Source organism: Hesperophylax consimilis, chromosome 31, assembly GCF_061612785.1.
Source record: "Hesperophylax consimilis isolate HC1 chromosome 31, BYU_Hcon_1.0, whole genome shotgun sequence".
Taxonomy (NCBI): domain Eukaryota; kingdom Metazoa; phylum Arthropoda; class Insecta; order Trichoptera; family Limnephilidae; genus Hesperophylax; species Hesperophylax consimilis.
Genome location: NC_142866.1, coordinates 2,531,136 through 2,550,409, shown reverse-complemented (window position 1 = coordinate 2,550,409; position 19,274 = coordinate 2,531,136). Strand labels below are relative to the sequence as shown.

Sequence of the window (19,274 nt, the reverse complement as noted above, 5' to 3'; positions counted from 1 at the left end):
TAATTTAACCTTATACTTTGCTTAAAGTATTTCCCTTGGTGTATAGTTTAACTATCGGCTGATCTATTATAGGGGAATAGTATAGTTTGTGCAAAACTCGATCACCTTGCTTACCTTCCCTGCTAGTATCTACATAGCAAGATGGCTCAGCATTTTTAGGATCTAGATGATTGAGATGGTCTCTTTTTTTATTGGGAAAGGCAACTTCCCAGCGCGAGGAATCCCACGAGACGTGGAAGGGGAAATACTATATATTTCACAGGTTGATCTACAATGCGTATCATACTCCAGTTGTGCATCAAATCAACCACACAGTCAACACTAAACACTCTGTTAAAATGAAAATCGTAAGAACAAATAGCTATAAACCAATTATCAATTCATTGTCTATTTGTTTGTGTTTGAGCAAACAATGCCATCAAAATCACTGTATTTACTTTAAATCGTTCTTCTGTTCTATTTTACCTGAATCTAAAGAAAAAGTGAACTAAAATACGTACTACACACGATGTTTTTTTTTATTTACAAAGATTTTTTTATTATTTAAATTTGAATAAAGTTATTTTTTTTAATTTTTTATTAAACTCGGTGAATTTGTTGAATATGGTGTTGCTTGAAATGTTTTGAGAATTTCACGGCCAAAAGTATTTTATTTTTAGGATATTTTGCCGTGTTGTTTTACCTCCGTCTTTAGGCAACGTTTCGGACAGCATTACAGTGTCCATCATCAGGGCAGATGTGTCCAGATGTGGAAGATGATTCTGACGACGGACACTGTAATTTTGTCAAAAAAGTTAGCTAAAGTAGGAGGAAGCGTAAAATTAATATTGATTTGATAATAAACATTTTTGATTTTAATATTTCTATTTCTCAAAATTCCACTTATATAATATTCCTCATTTTTCTTTAAAGGTACTTGTGGCACTCTTTTTCGGCATGGCCTCCTGTGGCCGTTTGGAAAGCCAGTACCTCCCCCCCAACCAGGGTGGACATGTTGGACAGGGCGGATACCAGAGCGGTCAGTACCAGGGCGGCCACCAGGGCAGCAACTTCCGCACAGCTGAAAACGATGTCCCCATTCTGAAGTTTGCTAACGAGAACAACGGTGATGGGAGCTACAACTACAAGTGAGTTATTTTAAAAATATATAAAATTGTTGTCGATTTCTGTCATATTTTGTGATGCGTATCTAAAATTTATTTCCTCTGCGTTATTACTTGTTTTTCGTATGCCAGCGGTCATCATCACAAGTGATTAAATTCAAAGCGCACTGTACTATTATTCACTTGCTCCTTACAATAGGCATTAAAGAAAGAAGACACTCTAACTTTGTAGGCACATTTTTAATTAGATCTGACAAAACACACCAGCTTTCTATATGAACAAATTGTTGCGTTGCTTGAAATCTCCAGTAGCATTACTCAAATACCACAATATTAACCATATACTTAGGTATTGAACCAGAGGATTTGTTGCATAAAATCTTTCGTTTTTCAGCTATGAGACCGGAAACGGAATACAAGTACAGGAAGCCGGATACCTGAAGGACGCCGGAAGTGCCCACGAGGGACAGACAGTACAAGGATCTTACTCGTACACCGGCCCTGACGGCCACCAGTACACCGTCACCTACACGGCTGATGAGAACGGCTTCCACGCACAGGGAGACCATCTCCCCACCCCTCCCCCCATCCCAGAAGCCATCCTCCGATCAATTGAGCTTAACCAGAGGGAGGAAGCTCACGGATCCTACGATTCTGGATCTTACAACCAGGGAGCTTACGACCACCAGGGATCCAATCAGGGATCTGGCTTCAGATCAAACCAGCAATCCTTCAACTCCCAATCTGGATACAAATATTAATTCCTTTGACATAATGCCTTTATTTTATTTACCTCTAAGCTACAGTCAAATAAATCTATGAACTAAATATGTCATTACCAATCCGCGTATATGCGTAAATTAGCAGCAACTGGTCAACTCGTTGTCTTGTCGTTGTAGGATTGGTTCTTTATCGTGCAATATTATACAAGTATACCTTATTGTATAAAATATGTTCATACTTATTTAATTGTTCTAATAACCGACAATGCTTGTGATGAATAATTGTTTTCAATTATTATGATCGATTAGCCATAAGAATGCATCCAAATGAGATATAATTTATGTTTTGATTTAATAAAATTATTTATGTCCTTATAAAAAATCTTACTTATTTTGTGAACAATTTTTATACCAGCAAAACTAACCTGAATACAGTGTTTATTGGATGTATTATTGATATGAATATTTTCCTGGCCGTTGTATTATGTTTGCGTAAAATGGAGTTTTTTTATGATTTAGGTATAATTGTTCTTTTGCCACATTGTCATTTTTGACATATTGCTTATTATTTAATCAGTGTTGAATAACTGTTTTATATTCCCGTTGGTCCATTATCTTCAAGTTGCCTTCATCAGACTATGGCACAAGCATAATATTCCTTGCTTTATTATTTACAACCTCGATACCAATGTAGCTAAGTTTGCCGACTTCGATGCTAGAAGCGCGGATATTGCCTTTAACATAGATAATACATACTCCTGCCATTTCATTTAAGCTCTTGTCTAATTAGGCCTTAGTCCTAAACTGCTTTTCTCCAAGATTTCCCTAATAGATCGTTGGGCACCAAACAGATTTAGTTTCGATAATACCCACATATTTCATCTATCTCCAAAAATAAGGTATTTTTGCCTAGGGCTTGTAATAGAAATTCTATTTGTGGTAGTTTCAATTTAAAAATAAATATTTTATTGTTACTGCCCTTATAATGAAGCACTTGTAAAGCAACATTTAAAAATGTTTGCCTAAATTGTAAATTAAATTACACATATCATTATGAGGTACCGTTCTAGTAATTAATTTACCTGACGAATCTTATAATCTGTACCGGACCTTAATTATTATTAAATTTATAAGAAAACTTTTTTCACAATTTGGAGGAAAGGGTTCAGGTACCGCCGCCCCGGGAATCATTTATTGGATAACCAACACCTCTATCATAGGTCACCATAAGTGGTTCGCTACGTTTGGGTTCATCGGGTGGAGTGTGTTCAAGATCGACCCATAGCCTTGCGCCGTACCCTCCCAAGGTATTCATATGTCAGTCACTCCTAGACAAACTGATCCCTAGATTCATACCAACCCTCATACCTTTTACATTTCCAGAACTTGCTTTCCTTTCTTTAATAAAAATCTCCACACATCATCCCAAAATATGACATAGGCCCTGACATAAATCATTTTCCTCAGGGCTTTCTGTGTCGGGGGTAATATAAAAAAATGTTAAATGTATATGAAAAAGAAATATCTCTTAATTTTAATTCAGAGGGCAAAAAAGTCATTTTATTGAAAAAATTGGTAAATATAATGTGTTTAAAGTATTTAATTTTCTAGATAATTATTAACAACACCATTTATAAATCAACTAATAGTCACAATTTAAACAGCGTTTTCGAGTAGGCAGTAAGGATTAAGTGGTACAAAGTTATTTATTGTTTTATCGAATCAATTGGCAGTATTAGAAACTGCAGAACCCAGAAACAATCGGTATATTAGTTAGGTGTAAACTCTGTAGATTTTCCGCGCAGTACTTTGAACGCAAATATTTAATCAAGAAAGCTAGTCACATCCCAACGAAGAAAAAATTACGTTACTCTTAATTATTTAAAGCAAATATAATAACCTGATGGTTTGTTGAAATGTTTTTGAGGAAGGTCAGCTGAAGTATAATTATAAAAGTGCATTCGTGCCCGTAAATAAAACTACACAAAAGCATTTACAATTGTGTAGAAAAAAAATAAAAAACAGCTTATTGCTTCTTCAATAATTACAAATTCGCTTTGTGGCATCATTTTAAGTAAATGAAAATAACAAACTTTTGATTACACCACTATTTAATAAAAAAATATTAACTTGTTTCAATACCGTCGGTTTTTCATCAGGATACAGAGTGTAGAAAGTTATGAATAAGCTTAGATAAAAATACAGTAATAAGCGGTGGGAAAAGGTAATTTATTAGGTTTTATGGTAAAGTAATTGTAAAAAAAACTATAAAAATTTTAAGAATTCAAGCAACCAAGGTATCTAAATAATAACATTAAATATTTTAATATAATATGCATTAATGCGAAAATAAATATAAAGAAAACTCTTCTTAACAGAATATTTGGTTATTAATATTACTTTTCCTAAATTCTAAATGTTCAAATTTATCAATTATTTATAAATCCCAATGAATTTGTAAGTAAAAAAATGAACCCTTTATTTGTAATAAAAAATGATTTATTTCAAGAAATGGTCGGCAAATTTCTTAATAATCAGTAAAACATCTCTTTATATGTTTGTAAAAGAGATTCACTTAATGGAGGTTACAGTAAAATCAAATGCAACTTCTCTCACCAATTACTCACGAGGTTTAAGCAACTTCCGATAAAGATAAAGTTTTCATCATCGCAATAATAATAACTAATTCGTTTCAGCTCACATAAAAAAGTCCTCAAATTTGGAAAGTTACTTGAAAGGATTTTTTATATTTGGTTACCAGATATTTCCGTCCATTATGTTGTCCACCATTCCCAGCTATTGTGGGTATGTGCATTACAATCCCTCAGGTTAATTGAAACATTAACATTGAAAATAAAAATATAAAAACATGATTATTTTCGTTTGATTATAAACGAAGAAAATAAAATCATTTGTGGATACTTTATAAGTCAGTCTATCTTTTAATCTGTCCCTTATAAAAAAAACCCGGTGAACCACGCAACGAACCATGCCAATCAATTTACAGAGACATTTGAAAATTACATCAATAATATAAAGTACCTACTTTTAAAACGTGAAAATACCAAAAAATATTAAACCATTTTAACCAATTTTACGTTAGAAAATGAAGACAATGCGTAAGTATTTAGAAATAAAATAAAGCAATGTTTTCTGACAGGAGATGATGAGTGATTCATTCGCTTCAACTAGAAGCAACTTGCAAATCACGTACTATGGATGGATTCTATACAGACCTAGTTCATAATATATACAGCTCAATTAAAAAACAGTCAAGTTTTTTATTTGGTTTGATTTTGAATTAAAATACTGCCACCTTCTACTTAACTTATGTAGGTACATGGGTAATTGGAGGTATTAAAATATATTTATGAACTTCTTGATCACCTTGTTCTATCCTTTGGATAAGTGAATTATTATTGAAGAGAATCAAATTTCGTATTAAGATCATCTCCGTTTCCATTGAGAAAGGTAACCTCCCGGAGCGGGATATCACACAGTATGGAAGGGGACCAACTATATATTCCGCACTTGATCTACAATGCATATCATACTCTTCTCGGTGTTCATTACAAGATCATCTAGATTATCTCAAAATGAAAATCGTAAGTAAATCTAAAGTTATTTAAAGAATCTTTCTTTGGCGTTGAATATATATTTATTTATACTTATTTTTCCTACAAATGCGAACTACATATTTATAGCATGTACTTTTATTGTGATTTTTAGTGGTTAAAAATTATAATTAAATGATTTATTTACATAACCCTCAAATCCATTTTTAGTTCAGTGGTAAAAGTGATCAAAGCGATTCCGAAGATAATAAACGTGATAAAAAAAATAACATTACATAAAATATAATTAATGAATAATTTATAATAATAATAATATTAAGATAATTTATATAGCGCCGTTTTCGTGAAAAATCTTTGTTTCGTTCTACATGATGTCAAAAACATCGTAAATATATATTTATGCATGTCATAAAGATAAGACATATCTTGTGTTCAGGTTCTCGTCGCACTCTTCTTCGGCATGGCCTCCTGTGGACGCCTGGACAGCCAATACCTCCCCCCCAGCCAGGGTGGGGGTGGACAGGGCGGCCACCAGAGTGGCCAGTACTCACAAGGGGGCGGTCAACAGAGTGGTCAGTACTCACAAGGGAGCGGTCATCAGGGTGGCCAGTACTCGCAAGGGGGCGGTCATCAGGGAGGCAACTTCCGCACAGCTGAGAACGATGTCCCCATTCTTAAGTTCGTGAACGAGAACAATGGCGATGGCAGCTACAACTTCAAGTATGTTACTTTATGTTCTTAAATTGAAAACTTTCTCCGGTGTCTTGTTTTGTTCAAGCGAAAAGTCTGCGTCAGAAATTATTTTAACAGAAAGTATACGAATAGTATTACGATAAATTAATTATCATTGTTGTTATTGAGGTATGTTACTATGTATAGCCTTCTTGTAACCAAATAGCGCGCAGTTTAACATATCGACAATTTATACGAAATTAATGCCAAATAATTTAAGTACCTTGAATATGTGTTGAAGTTATGGTTTAAAAGCGAATAGTATTAAAAAAATTGTTGTTAAGTTATCTGACTACATTAAAGACAAAATATCGGATTCCATAATCCGAAATAAAAATACATCAAAAATATGATAAGAGGGAAAGAGTAAGAAAGATAAAGTTGATTTCTCACAAAGATTCAGGTGATACCATTTTAGAGTTTTGCTTTCAAATATAGCATCAACATTTGTGTTTGGAACAGCAATCTCTGCTAGCTGGAAAAATAATGTGACAGGAAATTAATTTTTCGCAAATTTAGCAACCAAAAACATAGTTTTCATGTCACAACGCACCACCTCCATTTTTCTCCATGCTCGCCGATTACTATAACCGTATTAGTCGACTTGCTCCAACACCACCATTCAGTCGCTTTCTTATTGTACCTCTCCATTAATGCGGTGTTTGGCATACATGATATGTTTTTGCGTTACAAAAATAAAAATAAATGTATTTGTTTCCAGCTATGAAACTGGAAATGGAATCCAAGCACAGGAATCGGGATACCTGAAGGACGCTGGAAGCGAGCACGAAGCAGAGACCGTGCAGGGCTCCTATTCGTACACCGGCCCTGATGGACACCAGTACACCGTCACCTACACGGCTGATGAGAACGGCTTCCACGCGCAGGGAGACCACCTCCCCACCCCTCCCCCCATCCCAGAAGCCATCCTCAAGTCCATCGAGCTCAACCAGAGGGAGGAAGCCAGCAACCACGGATCTTACGACCAGGGATCATACAACCAGGGCTCTAACCAAGGATCATACAACCAAGGATCTCACCAGGGATCATTCAACCAGGGGTCAAACCAGGGATCATTCAACCAGGGATCAAACCAGGGATCATTCAACAAAGGATCAAACCAGGGATCTGGCTTCGGACAGAACCAGCAATCTTTCAGCGCCCAATCTGGATATAAATACTAGATTCCATTGATGTAGTTTTTCTCCACTTTCAACTTTACGATCAGTAAAATTAACCTTTAGATAACAAGCTATGGGAGTTCAAAATCTAATTAGAGTTCACGCAAAAATATTAACGGTGCCGTTTTCGAAGTTCGTGTAAGACCTGAGTTAAGTGATTAAATTTTCATTGAACCCATTGTTCATTGCACCCAATATATTTAGATAGAATTTTTAAGAAACCGACTTCAAAATTTTGTTTTGACTACCTTATAATGAAAGTTATGTTAAAAATGACCGAGCGTTGTGATGTATTCTTATCAGTGGCGGCTCGTGACTTTTGGGTTACTAGAGTGCTAATATTACAAAAAATGGCTTAATTGATGTTGTTGTAGCTGAAAACGATTTTTTTTTTTTTTTTCGAAAATTGGTTTTTTGTATGAAGATTTTCAGGAATTCCGTGCGGCGCACGGCTATACTGAAATTTCCTGAAAATCTTCATACAAAAAATCGATTTTCGAAAAAAAAAAAAAAAATCATTTTAAGCTATAACAACATCAGAAATGCCATTTTTTATAATATTAGCACTCTAGTACACCCAAAAGTCACGAGCCGCCACTGATTCTTATGGATAGGTTATATATTAAATAAGCCATACTAACCTTCTCATCCAAATGAAATGTTAATTTAATAAAATTATTTATGTATTTAAACTAATCGCATTTATTATTGGGCAACTTACCTGCTGAAATTCTAATTAATGATTATTGCACTGCAAGCGTTGCGCTTTGTCGAGAAAATGCTTAGATTTATGGGGAGGTGTGTTGTTTTCCAGAATACTTACTTATCTGGAAAGGCAAAGGAAATAAGGCATATCAGGGAGACACCACATTACGCATAGGACCTGAAGTGTCTGCGGGAACTATGTATTAACCCTTTCATACTGAATTAAAATTGGCAGTGGTTGAACAGATTTGATACTCGACAAAAGTTGGAACAGTTATTGGATATTTTTTATTAATAATTTAATAATATAATGATAATTTTTTAATAATATATATGATAATTTTTATTAATTTTTTTTTATTTTTTTTTTATAGTGAATACCTCACAAGAGTCCCAACTGCTCCCGTCTGGAGCCAGTGAGACTATGGCATCCCCAATTAGGGGATGTTGTGAGGCTGAAGGTAAGTGGGGAAGGGAAAGAGGAAGGTGGGGAAGTACCTGGCTATTCAGATCTAGTCACTAAACACGGCTAAAGCCATTTGGAGCAACGTTTCAATTCTGAATGGTGGTCTTACACCAGGGCGATACTGGTAGTATCTTCCACTCTGGAACGTGCCGCAAATATACTATATATTATTTTAATTAATTAATTGTGAAATAACACAAATTAATCAAATAAAATTTATTTGCGCACGCTGGGTTCGAACCCGCGACCTTCGGAATGGCAGTCCAATGCGTTACCACTGGACTATGCCGGCCGTCATGTTAATTTTTCAATAGTTAAGAAGTTATTGCTACTTTCATTAAATTGAAAATTTTGTCTCTGAGGACTTGTTACACATAAAATAACAAATCGTAAACTGTATTCCAAAAATATAAACATTTATTGCATTTAAAAAATTACATAAAAAAAATAACATCAGAGCTAAAAAAAATCGGAAGAAAGAATTGAACACCAAAATTACTTCAAAATACAAAAATGGCTACCGCCTGAACAAGTAGCCAATATAAAATAAGCGAGCAAAGTTAGTCATTCCAACAATTATTGATAAACGAAAACCAAATATTTTCAAAAATCACATGGTCCGAAAGGGTTAAGTATAGTATAGATATATATCTGATATAAATATGTACCTACACTTTAAATACACATATTATCAAACAAAATATCACTCGAATTGACTTTATCATCTTCAAATATCGCTTATTATTAATGATAAGCCCAAATTAAAATAGTCAAATTATCAACTTTTTGCAGGGTATTAAGAGACGTACCTGACTTACTTAAATCGGTGTTGCCGGACATTATTTGGAGTAACTAACAATTCCAATGAAATTTTGGTCTCCAGTGGAATTTTTTGTTGTTCTTTTCTTTTTCACACGTCATCATTGGACGTTAGGTCCTTCCACCCATTAACCCAACTGATTTAATTACTATAGTTTCAGTTTTTTTTGATAAAATAGAATAGCAAAAACAAAAAAAATGTTTTGTCGTTCAATGCATCCAGGTTAAAACTGCATAAAATTTACAGAATGAATAGGTAATTTCAAAATCAGCGGCATGGCTACTAGTAATGGATACATCTACAAATATAAAATGAATCCATATATTTTATAGACTTATAGAGAATTTATATTACATAAAAGAGCTTTTCTTACTATCTTTTTTACCATTTATCTAAAGGTAGATAAAAAAATGTTGTCAAAAACAAGAAAGCAGCAAGATGAAAGTAGACTGATGCTCTAGAAATGAGATCTGTGAGGCGTGTGTGGTAAAACAATGGCCATGACAGTATTACGTCCTTATACACAAGTATGTATAGGGAGAAACAATTTTTTGTATTTTTAAAACACCTACCTAAACCATTTTATAAGCAATAATTAGTCGCCTGAAATATCGATATAAAATTAAAATATCTTCCGAGTAAAAATAAATGCTGCCAACGGGAATTGAACCCGTGCCTTCTGATGTCCGGTCAGGTGCTCTGAAACCATTGAAACATGTCGGCTTATTTCCAACCCTCCAAATAATTCAATATGTACTAGTACCTCAATCAACAATTACTGCTTATTATATTTTTTACTCCTGTAAACAACGAACTTTATTATTGTAGGAAAGGCTTTGTTAGTGCTATATTTCTCACTAGATGGCGTCGAGACATATTATATCTTCATTTGTTGGTTGTACCAGATACTTACGCCAGTGACATCGACTGTAAATGCCGGTTTCCTCTCGCTCTCGGGGGGGTACCTTAGGTAAGGATTTTCAAAGAAACACAACTTGCGAATGTCGTCGGACAACTGACTGATTGTGCCAGTTGTTTGCATATTTATTGAGTTTTAATTCAACACGTGTTAATGTACAGCAATTATTCTTATCTCTAAACGGGATGCATTAAGAGCGGAACCAAGAAAAATAACCAAATTATAATTACTACGGTTAAATCCCATTTGACACATGATACGTGTCCGGTGATAAGCTTCTAAAGGGATTCGGCATCGTTAAATGCGTGATAACAGTAAATATTCATTTCCTTAATTATTTTAATAATTATGTATGTACATCCACCCGCTGTCCGGTACATTGGTGAAATATTTTTGACTTGTCAAATATTTTTTTTTTTTTAAATGATAAACTAATGTTTATAAGACAATGTTTTATGCATAGCATTAAAGATAACAAATAATTATAAGCAATAATTAGTCGCTGAAATATCAATACAAATTGAAAATAAAATAATATAAAAAAATATTAATGGTCTTCCTTATCATTTTCTGGCAAAACACATAGCACTTAAATTAACGCTATGATCTTACTAACACTAGGATATTGAATAACATCTAAAATGAATTATTATTATTCCTTTGACACAGAAGGACTAAATTAAGATCGTTGTTTTAAAAATTCCACTATTTTCAAAGTTGGTTTCTTCTTTCTCTTGTTTGTTAACCTAGAAATGTTTTTTTACATTCAACATGTTTATAAACTTCACTTTGAAATTCTATATATATTTTTTCCGGTATGATATTTTTAATTTTTTTACATGTCCTTTTTTGGAAATTTATATTTTTTAACAAATAGACTAGAAATATTTTCAGTCTTTCCTCCATCAGGCAAATATTTTTGTCCGTAAACTCGTAGTAATAGAAGTCTATAGCGAATTAAAAAAAATCTTTTGTTTCAGCAATGTTAATGCATTTTAAAAGCTGATATTAATCCCTCAGCGACCATTTTGGTTATTTGTTTATTTTACACAAATAACACATCTGCCCTGATGATGGACACTGCAATGCTGTCCGAAAAAGAAGGAGTTAGCGCAACACGGCATAACACCCCAAAAACAAATAACCAAAATACTGTTGGCCGTGAAAATCTTTAATCATTTTTTCCTCAGCGACCAATTTATTTTCAAATTTATCATGAAGAAATTCTAATTTCGAACTTACTCGAAAACAAACCTCAAACAAACAAAAAAAATAACAATGTACACGCTTGTACCAAAATTTATATTTAGAGGCGGTTATTTTTCTATATTTATTATAAATAATAAAATCATCCCAATCGTCGCATATTCAAGCCTTGCTGTGAAACCAAAAGTAGATAACTAAATTTAAACCGTATTATGCGCGTTTCCTGAACGTGCGTGATGGATGTTAACACACACATATAGACATAAATGTGCATTGAACGAGTTCCTCAGTTAAACCACTCATTTGTTTATTATATATTGGCGCGTATTTCAATATTTTTCTAAAATTGTACCGCCAAACCATTTCACTGATAGAGCCAATATAACTTATAGAATGTAGAATAATTATTTGATGAAATTCCTTAAAAACTCGATCACCTTGTTCCATCCTTTGAGCAATTGAAATATGAAAGAAGAGCATCTGAATAATTATTGAATTTATCGTTGATTCTATAGAGAAAGGTAATCTCCCGCCGCGAGGAATCTCTTAGTACTTTTGGAAGGGGACCAACTATATATTCTCCACTTGATTTACAATGTGTATCATACTCTTCTTTGCGTTCAGTAGAAGATCAGCTATTTCTATCTCAAAATGAAAATCGTAAGTTTAACAAAAAGTTTTTGAAGTTGAATATGTGTGCATTTGTTTATCAACTCGAGCGATTTGTTTATACATGCAAATTAAAAATTACTCTTTCTTACATTAATCGACATTGATCACAGTGATATTTACGAACAATTTTTTGTATTCAGGTACTTGTAGCTTTCTTGTTCGGCATGGCCTCCTGCGGGCGCCTGGACAGCCAGTACCTCCCCCCTAACCAGGGCGGGGGCGGACAGGGCGGCCACCAGGGAGGCCAGTACTCTCAGGGGGCCGGACCCCAGGGTGGACAGTACACGCAAGGGGGCGGTCATCAGGGTGGCCAGTACTCGCAAGGGGGCGGTCATCAGGGTGGAAACTTCCGCACAGCTGAAAACGATGTCCCTATTCTGAAGTTCGTGAATGAGAACAATGGAGATGGAAGCTACAACTTCAAGTGAGTTATAAAGTTTTTTTTTTAAATCTGCTCATGTAACTGATTCTTGTTTACTAGAGCAAAATATTATTATATTCTTTCACTATAATAGCAATTTTTTTACTGCGTGTTAAAAATTATTTTGAAATGTTTTCTTATCAAGCGACTTCAGAGTTATAATTTTTTTTACCACCTAAAGCTATTACTTGGAAAAAAAAAATTTGGACTAATCCCCCCCCCCCTCCTTCACACCTGGCAACATCTCCGTTAACTCTCACCCGTTTCTGTAACCACTGTAGCAATTGTAATTTCTCTTTTCAGGATTATTACCTGTTGATAGAAACGGCTTAATTAATATGCACGCCCAATGGGTGGCCTATTTTTTTTTTTTTGGTGGACAGTGAGCAAATAAATAATTATAAAAACTTTTGTATATTTATTTTTAAAAAAACCGATTTGCTTTACAAAACAAAAAATGTTTTCGCGACAAACTTGTCTGTATTCAACGTTTTTTATCAGTTCTCCAAAATTATTTTTTTTGGACAATATAAGCGAGGACATATTATGTGACCATTTGAACATGATGAAATTTTGCCTTCGACGCATTTGTTAGCAGCTAATTTTGATATATTTTAGGGTTACCCATTTCAAACAGTTCGTGTAGACAAATACGTATCCCAATTCATTCAGCCTTTAAAAAAATGTCATAGTCGGACTAAAATTTAAAAAAAAGACTGATATAATGTTTTCTTTTGCATTAATTTAAAAAAGGTTTAGTTTATGAAAATGTTAAGATCATTCGTTCAGTGCTTCACAGTTTGAATTTGAGAATTGTACAATAACCACGAAAATCGAGCTCCTAGCGTCATCTACCGACAAAACTTTTAAATTCAAATAACTGTAATGATTGGCTTATGAATTTATTGAATTATGTATTACGTATGTATGGAGGTTCACATAGAATACTAATAATATATTTAAGAGAAATTAATAATTAATAATTTGTTAATGAAAAAATAAGAAAATACACAGATTTAGGAAATGAGATTAAAAGAATTTGGCATTCTCAGACTATAAAAATATTACCGTTCGTTATTTCGGCTACTGGCATTATACCTTCTCATTAAAAATTTAGGCGTATTAGCTCTATCAAAAAATGTATATATAAAGATGCAAAAGTCGGTCATTTTGAATACATGTAGGATAACGAATGATTTTTTAAATATTTATGTTGAGGGATCAGTAGGATTTATAGGCCCTGTTAGAAGTTCTACCGAACCGAACCCTCTGATATGAAAATATCCGGAGTCGGTGATTTTTTTTCCCATTTGATCTCTGGTGAGTTGACGTGTTGTTGTTCTTGTATTGTTTTGTATTTTTTTTTCTTTTATAATGCACTTGCATAGTGTTGATTGACTAGCTGATCATTTGTGGAAAAGTGAGTGGAAGGGTTTAGTTTTTTCTATGGGGAAGATTTAACCCGGACAACAAAATCGGAAGCATTAAAAAAAAAAATTATTAAACAAACCATGTCTACCAGTGTATAAAAATACTAATAAACTATCCAAATTTCTTTTGTTACAGCTACGAAACTGGAAACGGAATTCAAGCTCAGGAGTCCGGATATCTGAAGGACGCTGGAAGCGAACACGAAGCAGAAACCGTGCAGGGGTCCTATTCCTACACCGGACCTGACGGCCACCAGTACACCGTCACCTACACGGCTGATGAGAACGGCTTCCACGCACAGGGAGACCACCTTCCCACCCCTCCCCCCATCCCAGAAGCCATCCTCAAGTCCATCGAGCTCAACCAGAGGGAAGAGGCCAGCAACCACGGATCTTACGACCAGGGATCATACAACCAGGGCTCCAACCAAGGATCGTACAACCAGGGATCACACCAAGGATCATTCAACCAGGGATCAAACCAGGGATCTATCAACCAGGGATCGTTCAATCAGGGATCAAACCAGGGATCGTTTAACAAGGGATCAAACCAGGTATCTGGTTTCGGACAGAACCAGCAATCTTTCAATGCTCAATCAGGATACAAATACTAAATCTGATCTTTTCAACTTTACAATGAACTTAACATCAAATAGTTTTCACTCTGAATAAAAAAAAACAGATATTAGCATTAACTTCGTTAATGTCTGTTTTATTTTAATTATTTCACTATAACAAATGATCTAAACTTTTATTAATTTTAAGTGACTGATATAAAATAGTATATTTTATAAGTGTCTGAAAACCTATTTAAACCTTGTTAAGTTCATTCTCTTGAAAATTGTTGTGACAAGGAAAACCGATTTATGTGATATATTGTGAATTGATGCTATTTATTATATTTCATTCATTTTACCAAATGAAAATTTTTGTTGAATAAAAACTTTTGTGAATAAACAACAGCATTTTAATATTGTATCAACAAGTCGTTGTTGCTTTGCTTTGCGGTTGTGCGAATGTTTATTTGAAAAAAATACGTTTTCATCTATTTATCTATTATACTAACTATGTATATTATTTCAAATATGGGATGTATTGCATTGCACTACCCCTGTATGCATTCTGGAATTATTATTATTGTTATTATACTTTATACTTAGTTAAACTATAAACATATACATAGTATAAAATATATGTACTTGTACAGCAACAATATATTATGCACACATTCATACAAATACATAAACATTCATACACATTGATGAAGTTTTATAATAATAATAATATTAAAACAAAATAAAACATATTGAAAATCAACCAAGCGCTAGTTCAACAGTGATAATATCTAACAATAATGTAAATATAAATATAAAAAAATAAAATAAAAAAAGAACTAAAACACTTGCAGAACTTGATAATAATATTATCAAATTTAATCTAAATTAAATTTATAAAAAATAAACATTTTAAGATACATATCATAATATAAATATAATAATAATTGGTTTGTACTAAAAATGACAGCTTATTTAACTATTTCTTTCAGTGAGCCAAAGATAGTTTAGTGTGAAGATTAAATATTATGTAGTCTGAAAACTCAACAACGGCAGCGCTCGGAGCGTTTATAGGAGGAGGAGGAGCGCTCGCTCGACCAGCTTTAGGAGGTACCATTCTACATAGACTGGATTACTGCGCGTGTTGTCAGATTTGATGCTTGCAAATGAGTCAGGTATGCTAGCTTTGCTGTAATTATTAGATTTGAGTGCAGCATTTAACACCATCAACCACAATTTCCTGATCGACACACTGGAAAAAACTTTTGGAATGGGCGGTGAAATTTGCAAGTGGATAAAATCATACCTCTGTGTCCGAACCCAATTTGTACAAGCGGGCGGTAAAAACTCTCCCTACGTGACCCTGACTTCTGGAGTCCCCCAGGGTTCAGTCCTGGTGACCCTACTTTTTATTCTGTTCATCAAATTATAGATTCATTCGGAATTCTTTCCCATTGCTATGCTGACGATCAGCAAATATATTTCTAATATATATGTTCACCGAATGAGAAAGACAAATTAAAATATATCACTATTAAATGCATTGGTGCCATAACAGAGTGGATGTATTTGAACAAATTTAGACTAAACCCCTCCAAAACAGAATTTCTTTGGCAGCAACAAAAAAGCGCCAGTCAATGCTAGACAAATCTCTTCTCATTACTTCTGGATATAACATCATCCCTAAAAATGGCATTAAACTCCTAGGTGTTCATCTAAATGAAAATCTCTCTCTCAAATCCCAAATTAACAAAACAGTAAGCGCAGGTTTCTTTCACCTGCGTCAAATCATATCTATAAGAATAAATATTCCGGCTAACGCCACAAAGATGTTGGTAAACTCTTACGTCGTATCACGACTCAACTATTGCAATGGCATATACACAAGTCTCCCTAAAATATAGACTGACAGACTTCAGTCAGTTTTCAATGCTGGAGCAAGGCTGATAACCGGTGTTTTAAATATTCCCACATCTCACAACATTTGTGGAACCTTCATTGGCTTAAGTGTCTTGAGAGAATCCAATTCAAACTCTGCTGGATGGTTTTCAAAGCCGTACATGATATGGCGCCACCCTTGTCGGAACTGTGCATTTCAAACGATATTAATGTTAGGCAAGCAACCCTTCGATCAGCATCTTCAACAGTCATAGGTAGACTTTCAGTACCTATGCGCAATCACAATACCAATTTTGGAGACCGAGCTATTGTAGTAGCATGCCCAACAGCTTGAAACAAACTCCCTTCACATTTGCGAAAGATCTTATCTGAGTTCTGAGCAAAACTTAAGACTCACCTTTTCAACTTGTCGTATCCAAAATCAGTAGTATTTCATTGCTCAGTCCAGGGGATTTTTCTATTTGACTTTTTTTTCTCACATTAATGTAATAACCCTTTATTACGCGTAAACTATTTTTGTAATATTTTATACTTTACCACTGACACCACGGGCAAAAATAATAGCAATCTGTATTTTTAAATGTAAATATGTATGTTAGTCTTAATCTCTAGTTTAAGCCGTAGTAATAAGTCGTAAAAAAAGTCTTGGTCATAAAAATATGTATAGTTTAAGTCATTAATTAAAAGTCTTAGTTGTAAATCACCCGACATTAATTTTAGTTTTAAGCCACTAGTTATAAGTTTCTATCTAAGTCAAAAGTAATTAGTTATAATTCGATGTGATCAATGCATAAATTAAGTTGTTGAGCGCCCTTGTGGTGATTTTCTCACGAAAACGGCACTATACAAATATTTTTTTCCGTCTATATGTCCGGGTTAAATCTTCCCCAAGACAAGGAATAACTAAACCCTTCCACACACTTTTTCACAAATGATCATCTAGTCAATCCACATTATGCAAGTGCATTATATAAGCATAATAAATACAAAATAAGACACGTCAAATCACCAGAGATCAAATGGCAATATAATTCACCTACTCCAGATATTTTCATATCAGAGGGTTCGGTTGGTAGAACTTCTAATTGGACCTATAAATCCTACTGAGCCCTCCGTATAAATATTTAAAAAATCTTTCGTAATCCTACATGTATTTAAAATGACTCTTTTTTGCATTTTTATGTATAAAATGTTTGACAGATCTAATACGCCTAAAATTTTGAATGAGAGAGCTAGGTATAATGCCAGTAGCCGAAATAACGAATGGTAATATTTTTATAGTCTGAGAATGCCAAATTCTTTTAATTTCATTTCCTAAATCTGTGTATTTTCTTATTTTTTCAGGAACAGATTTTTTAATATTACAGGAATTTTGGAGTAGCGACATCAAGGTTTTTTTTATTTATGTCTTTTCTTGAATACACGTTACAAATGATTACAGTGGTTTATATTGTAGTACAGAAAAACGGTACAAAAATAAAGAAAATGGGTTGATATAGGTAAAATTGTGTGTGGGTGATATTGTATGTTACGTGAACACCTCACTAGGAGAACCTGTGCTGAGGTGTTACCGTGTTTGTGATTGAGTGTTACAGGTATTTATGTGGTATAGTAGAAAAAAAAAATTTCAGACATATATTCAAACATGAAAACACACATTTGTACAAACACACACAGTGTATGTATTTTTGGATATTTATTGAAAAACGTGTATAATATTAAATTTTACTTATTATATTTTGGTTTTGTTTGGTTTGGAATAATAATCTTTTGAATAAAGTAAACGTCTTGATTTTTTATCCAGGCTACTTTTTTTTTTAAATTTTGTCATGTAAAACAATATCGGGTCTATTATGACTAATCGTGCGGTCTGTTAGTATAGTTTTATCATTTTATAAAATTCATTTTCTAAAAATGAATTTGGCTCGTATTCACAATATGGTGCTATATTACGGCAGTCAATCAAGTTATGTTTAATTACCAAACTTTGGTATATTATTTTTTAAACTTGATTATGCCTAAATGTATACTCGGACAGCGCTAATATAGAACACCCGATATAATATGTTCTATAGTTTCCGGAAAAGCCAAACATTTTCTACATAAATCATCAATTTGATTTGTATCTTTGATTATATGCTTCGTATAATTTGTAACGTAAATAGGTAGAGCAAGTGAATCTCCTCGGGATTGTGGTTATAAATACAGGATTCTCCCCAGCATTTTTGTAAATAAAAGAGTTATTTTAGAGAACAAAAAATATATTTCAGAAAATACAACAAGGGTTTCAACTACCCCAAAATAGTGTTAGTAAGGGCGACAAAACAACTGAATACATTTTTACATAAATAGCGTACCTGTTGGACCTTGATTTCTATAATTCTATAAATCTCGAGAAACACTGTTACGACCGCCGAACGCGTGCTGATGAGATGCAGCTGTGAATTCGTGGGGATGAATCCGAGGAATGCATACGAGGACCGCTTCCGCGAACTCACGCTCCACCGACTGAGCCAGCCGGGCAGCAGGCTCCACCATCATTCACCAGGATTGGGCATCAAGGGACTCGGGGTATTTTACAAGTTTGAGTCATGAGCTCCGTCAAGGGCTTCCGCCAGGAATTCGCCACAACTAAAGGCAGTAAAGGCCAGGCAAGGCAAAGGTGTTCTGCCGTGATTTACGTCACCGTGCGAAACAGGATTGCGTGGATTTTATCCAATCAAACTTCGCGAACCACATGTAATTATCACATCGGCAACCGACAACGCTCGCTTAGTACTTCGGGTCGCATTTTAATTAAATAATCAAACTTTATGATCCGGCTCGCGGTTGATATTATTAAAATATATCCCATGTTAAAACTTCAAAA

At 34.0% G+C, this 19,274-nt stretch overlaps 1 protein-coding gene across 1 annotated transcript in view; it reads left to right on the top strand.

The window, feature by feature from the left end:
- The first annotated feature begins 284 nt into the window (after positions 1-284).
- Positions 285-19,274, top strand: part of LOC149409341 (uncharacterized) — a 71,993-nt gene continuing 53,003 nt past the window's right edge. Inside the window, exons 1-8 of the mRNA XM_089649778.1 lie at positions 285-347; positions 913-1,127; positions 1,498-1,858; positions 5,251-5,430; positions 5,837-6,120; positions 6,854-7,292; positions 12,242-12,525; positions 14,089-14,560. Coding sequence (XP_089505904.1) covers positions 339-347; positions 913-1,127; positions 1,498-1,858; positions 5,251-5,430; positions 5,837-6,120; positions 6,854-7,292; positions 12,242-12,525; positions 14,089-14,560 — 2,244 coding nt within the window. The 5' untranslated portion in view covers positions 285-338. The remainder of the gene's footprint in view (positions 348-912; positions 1,128-1,497; positions 1,859-5,250; positions 5,431-5,836; positions 6,121-6,853; positions 7,293-12,241; positions 12,526-14,088; positions 14,561-19,274) is intronic.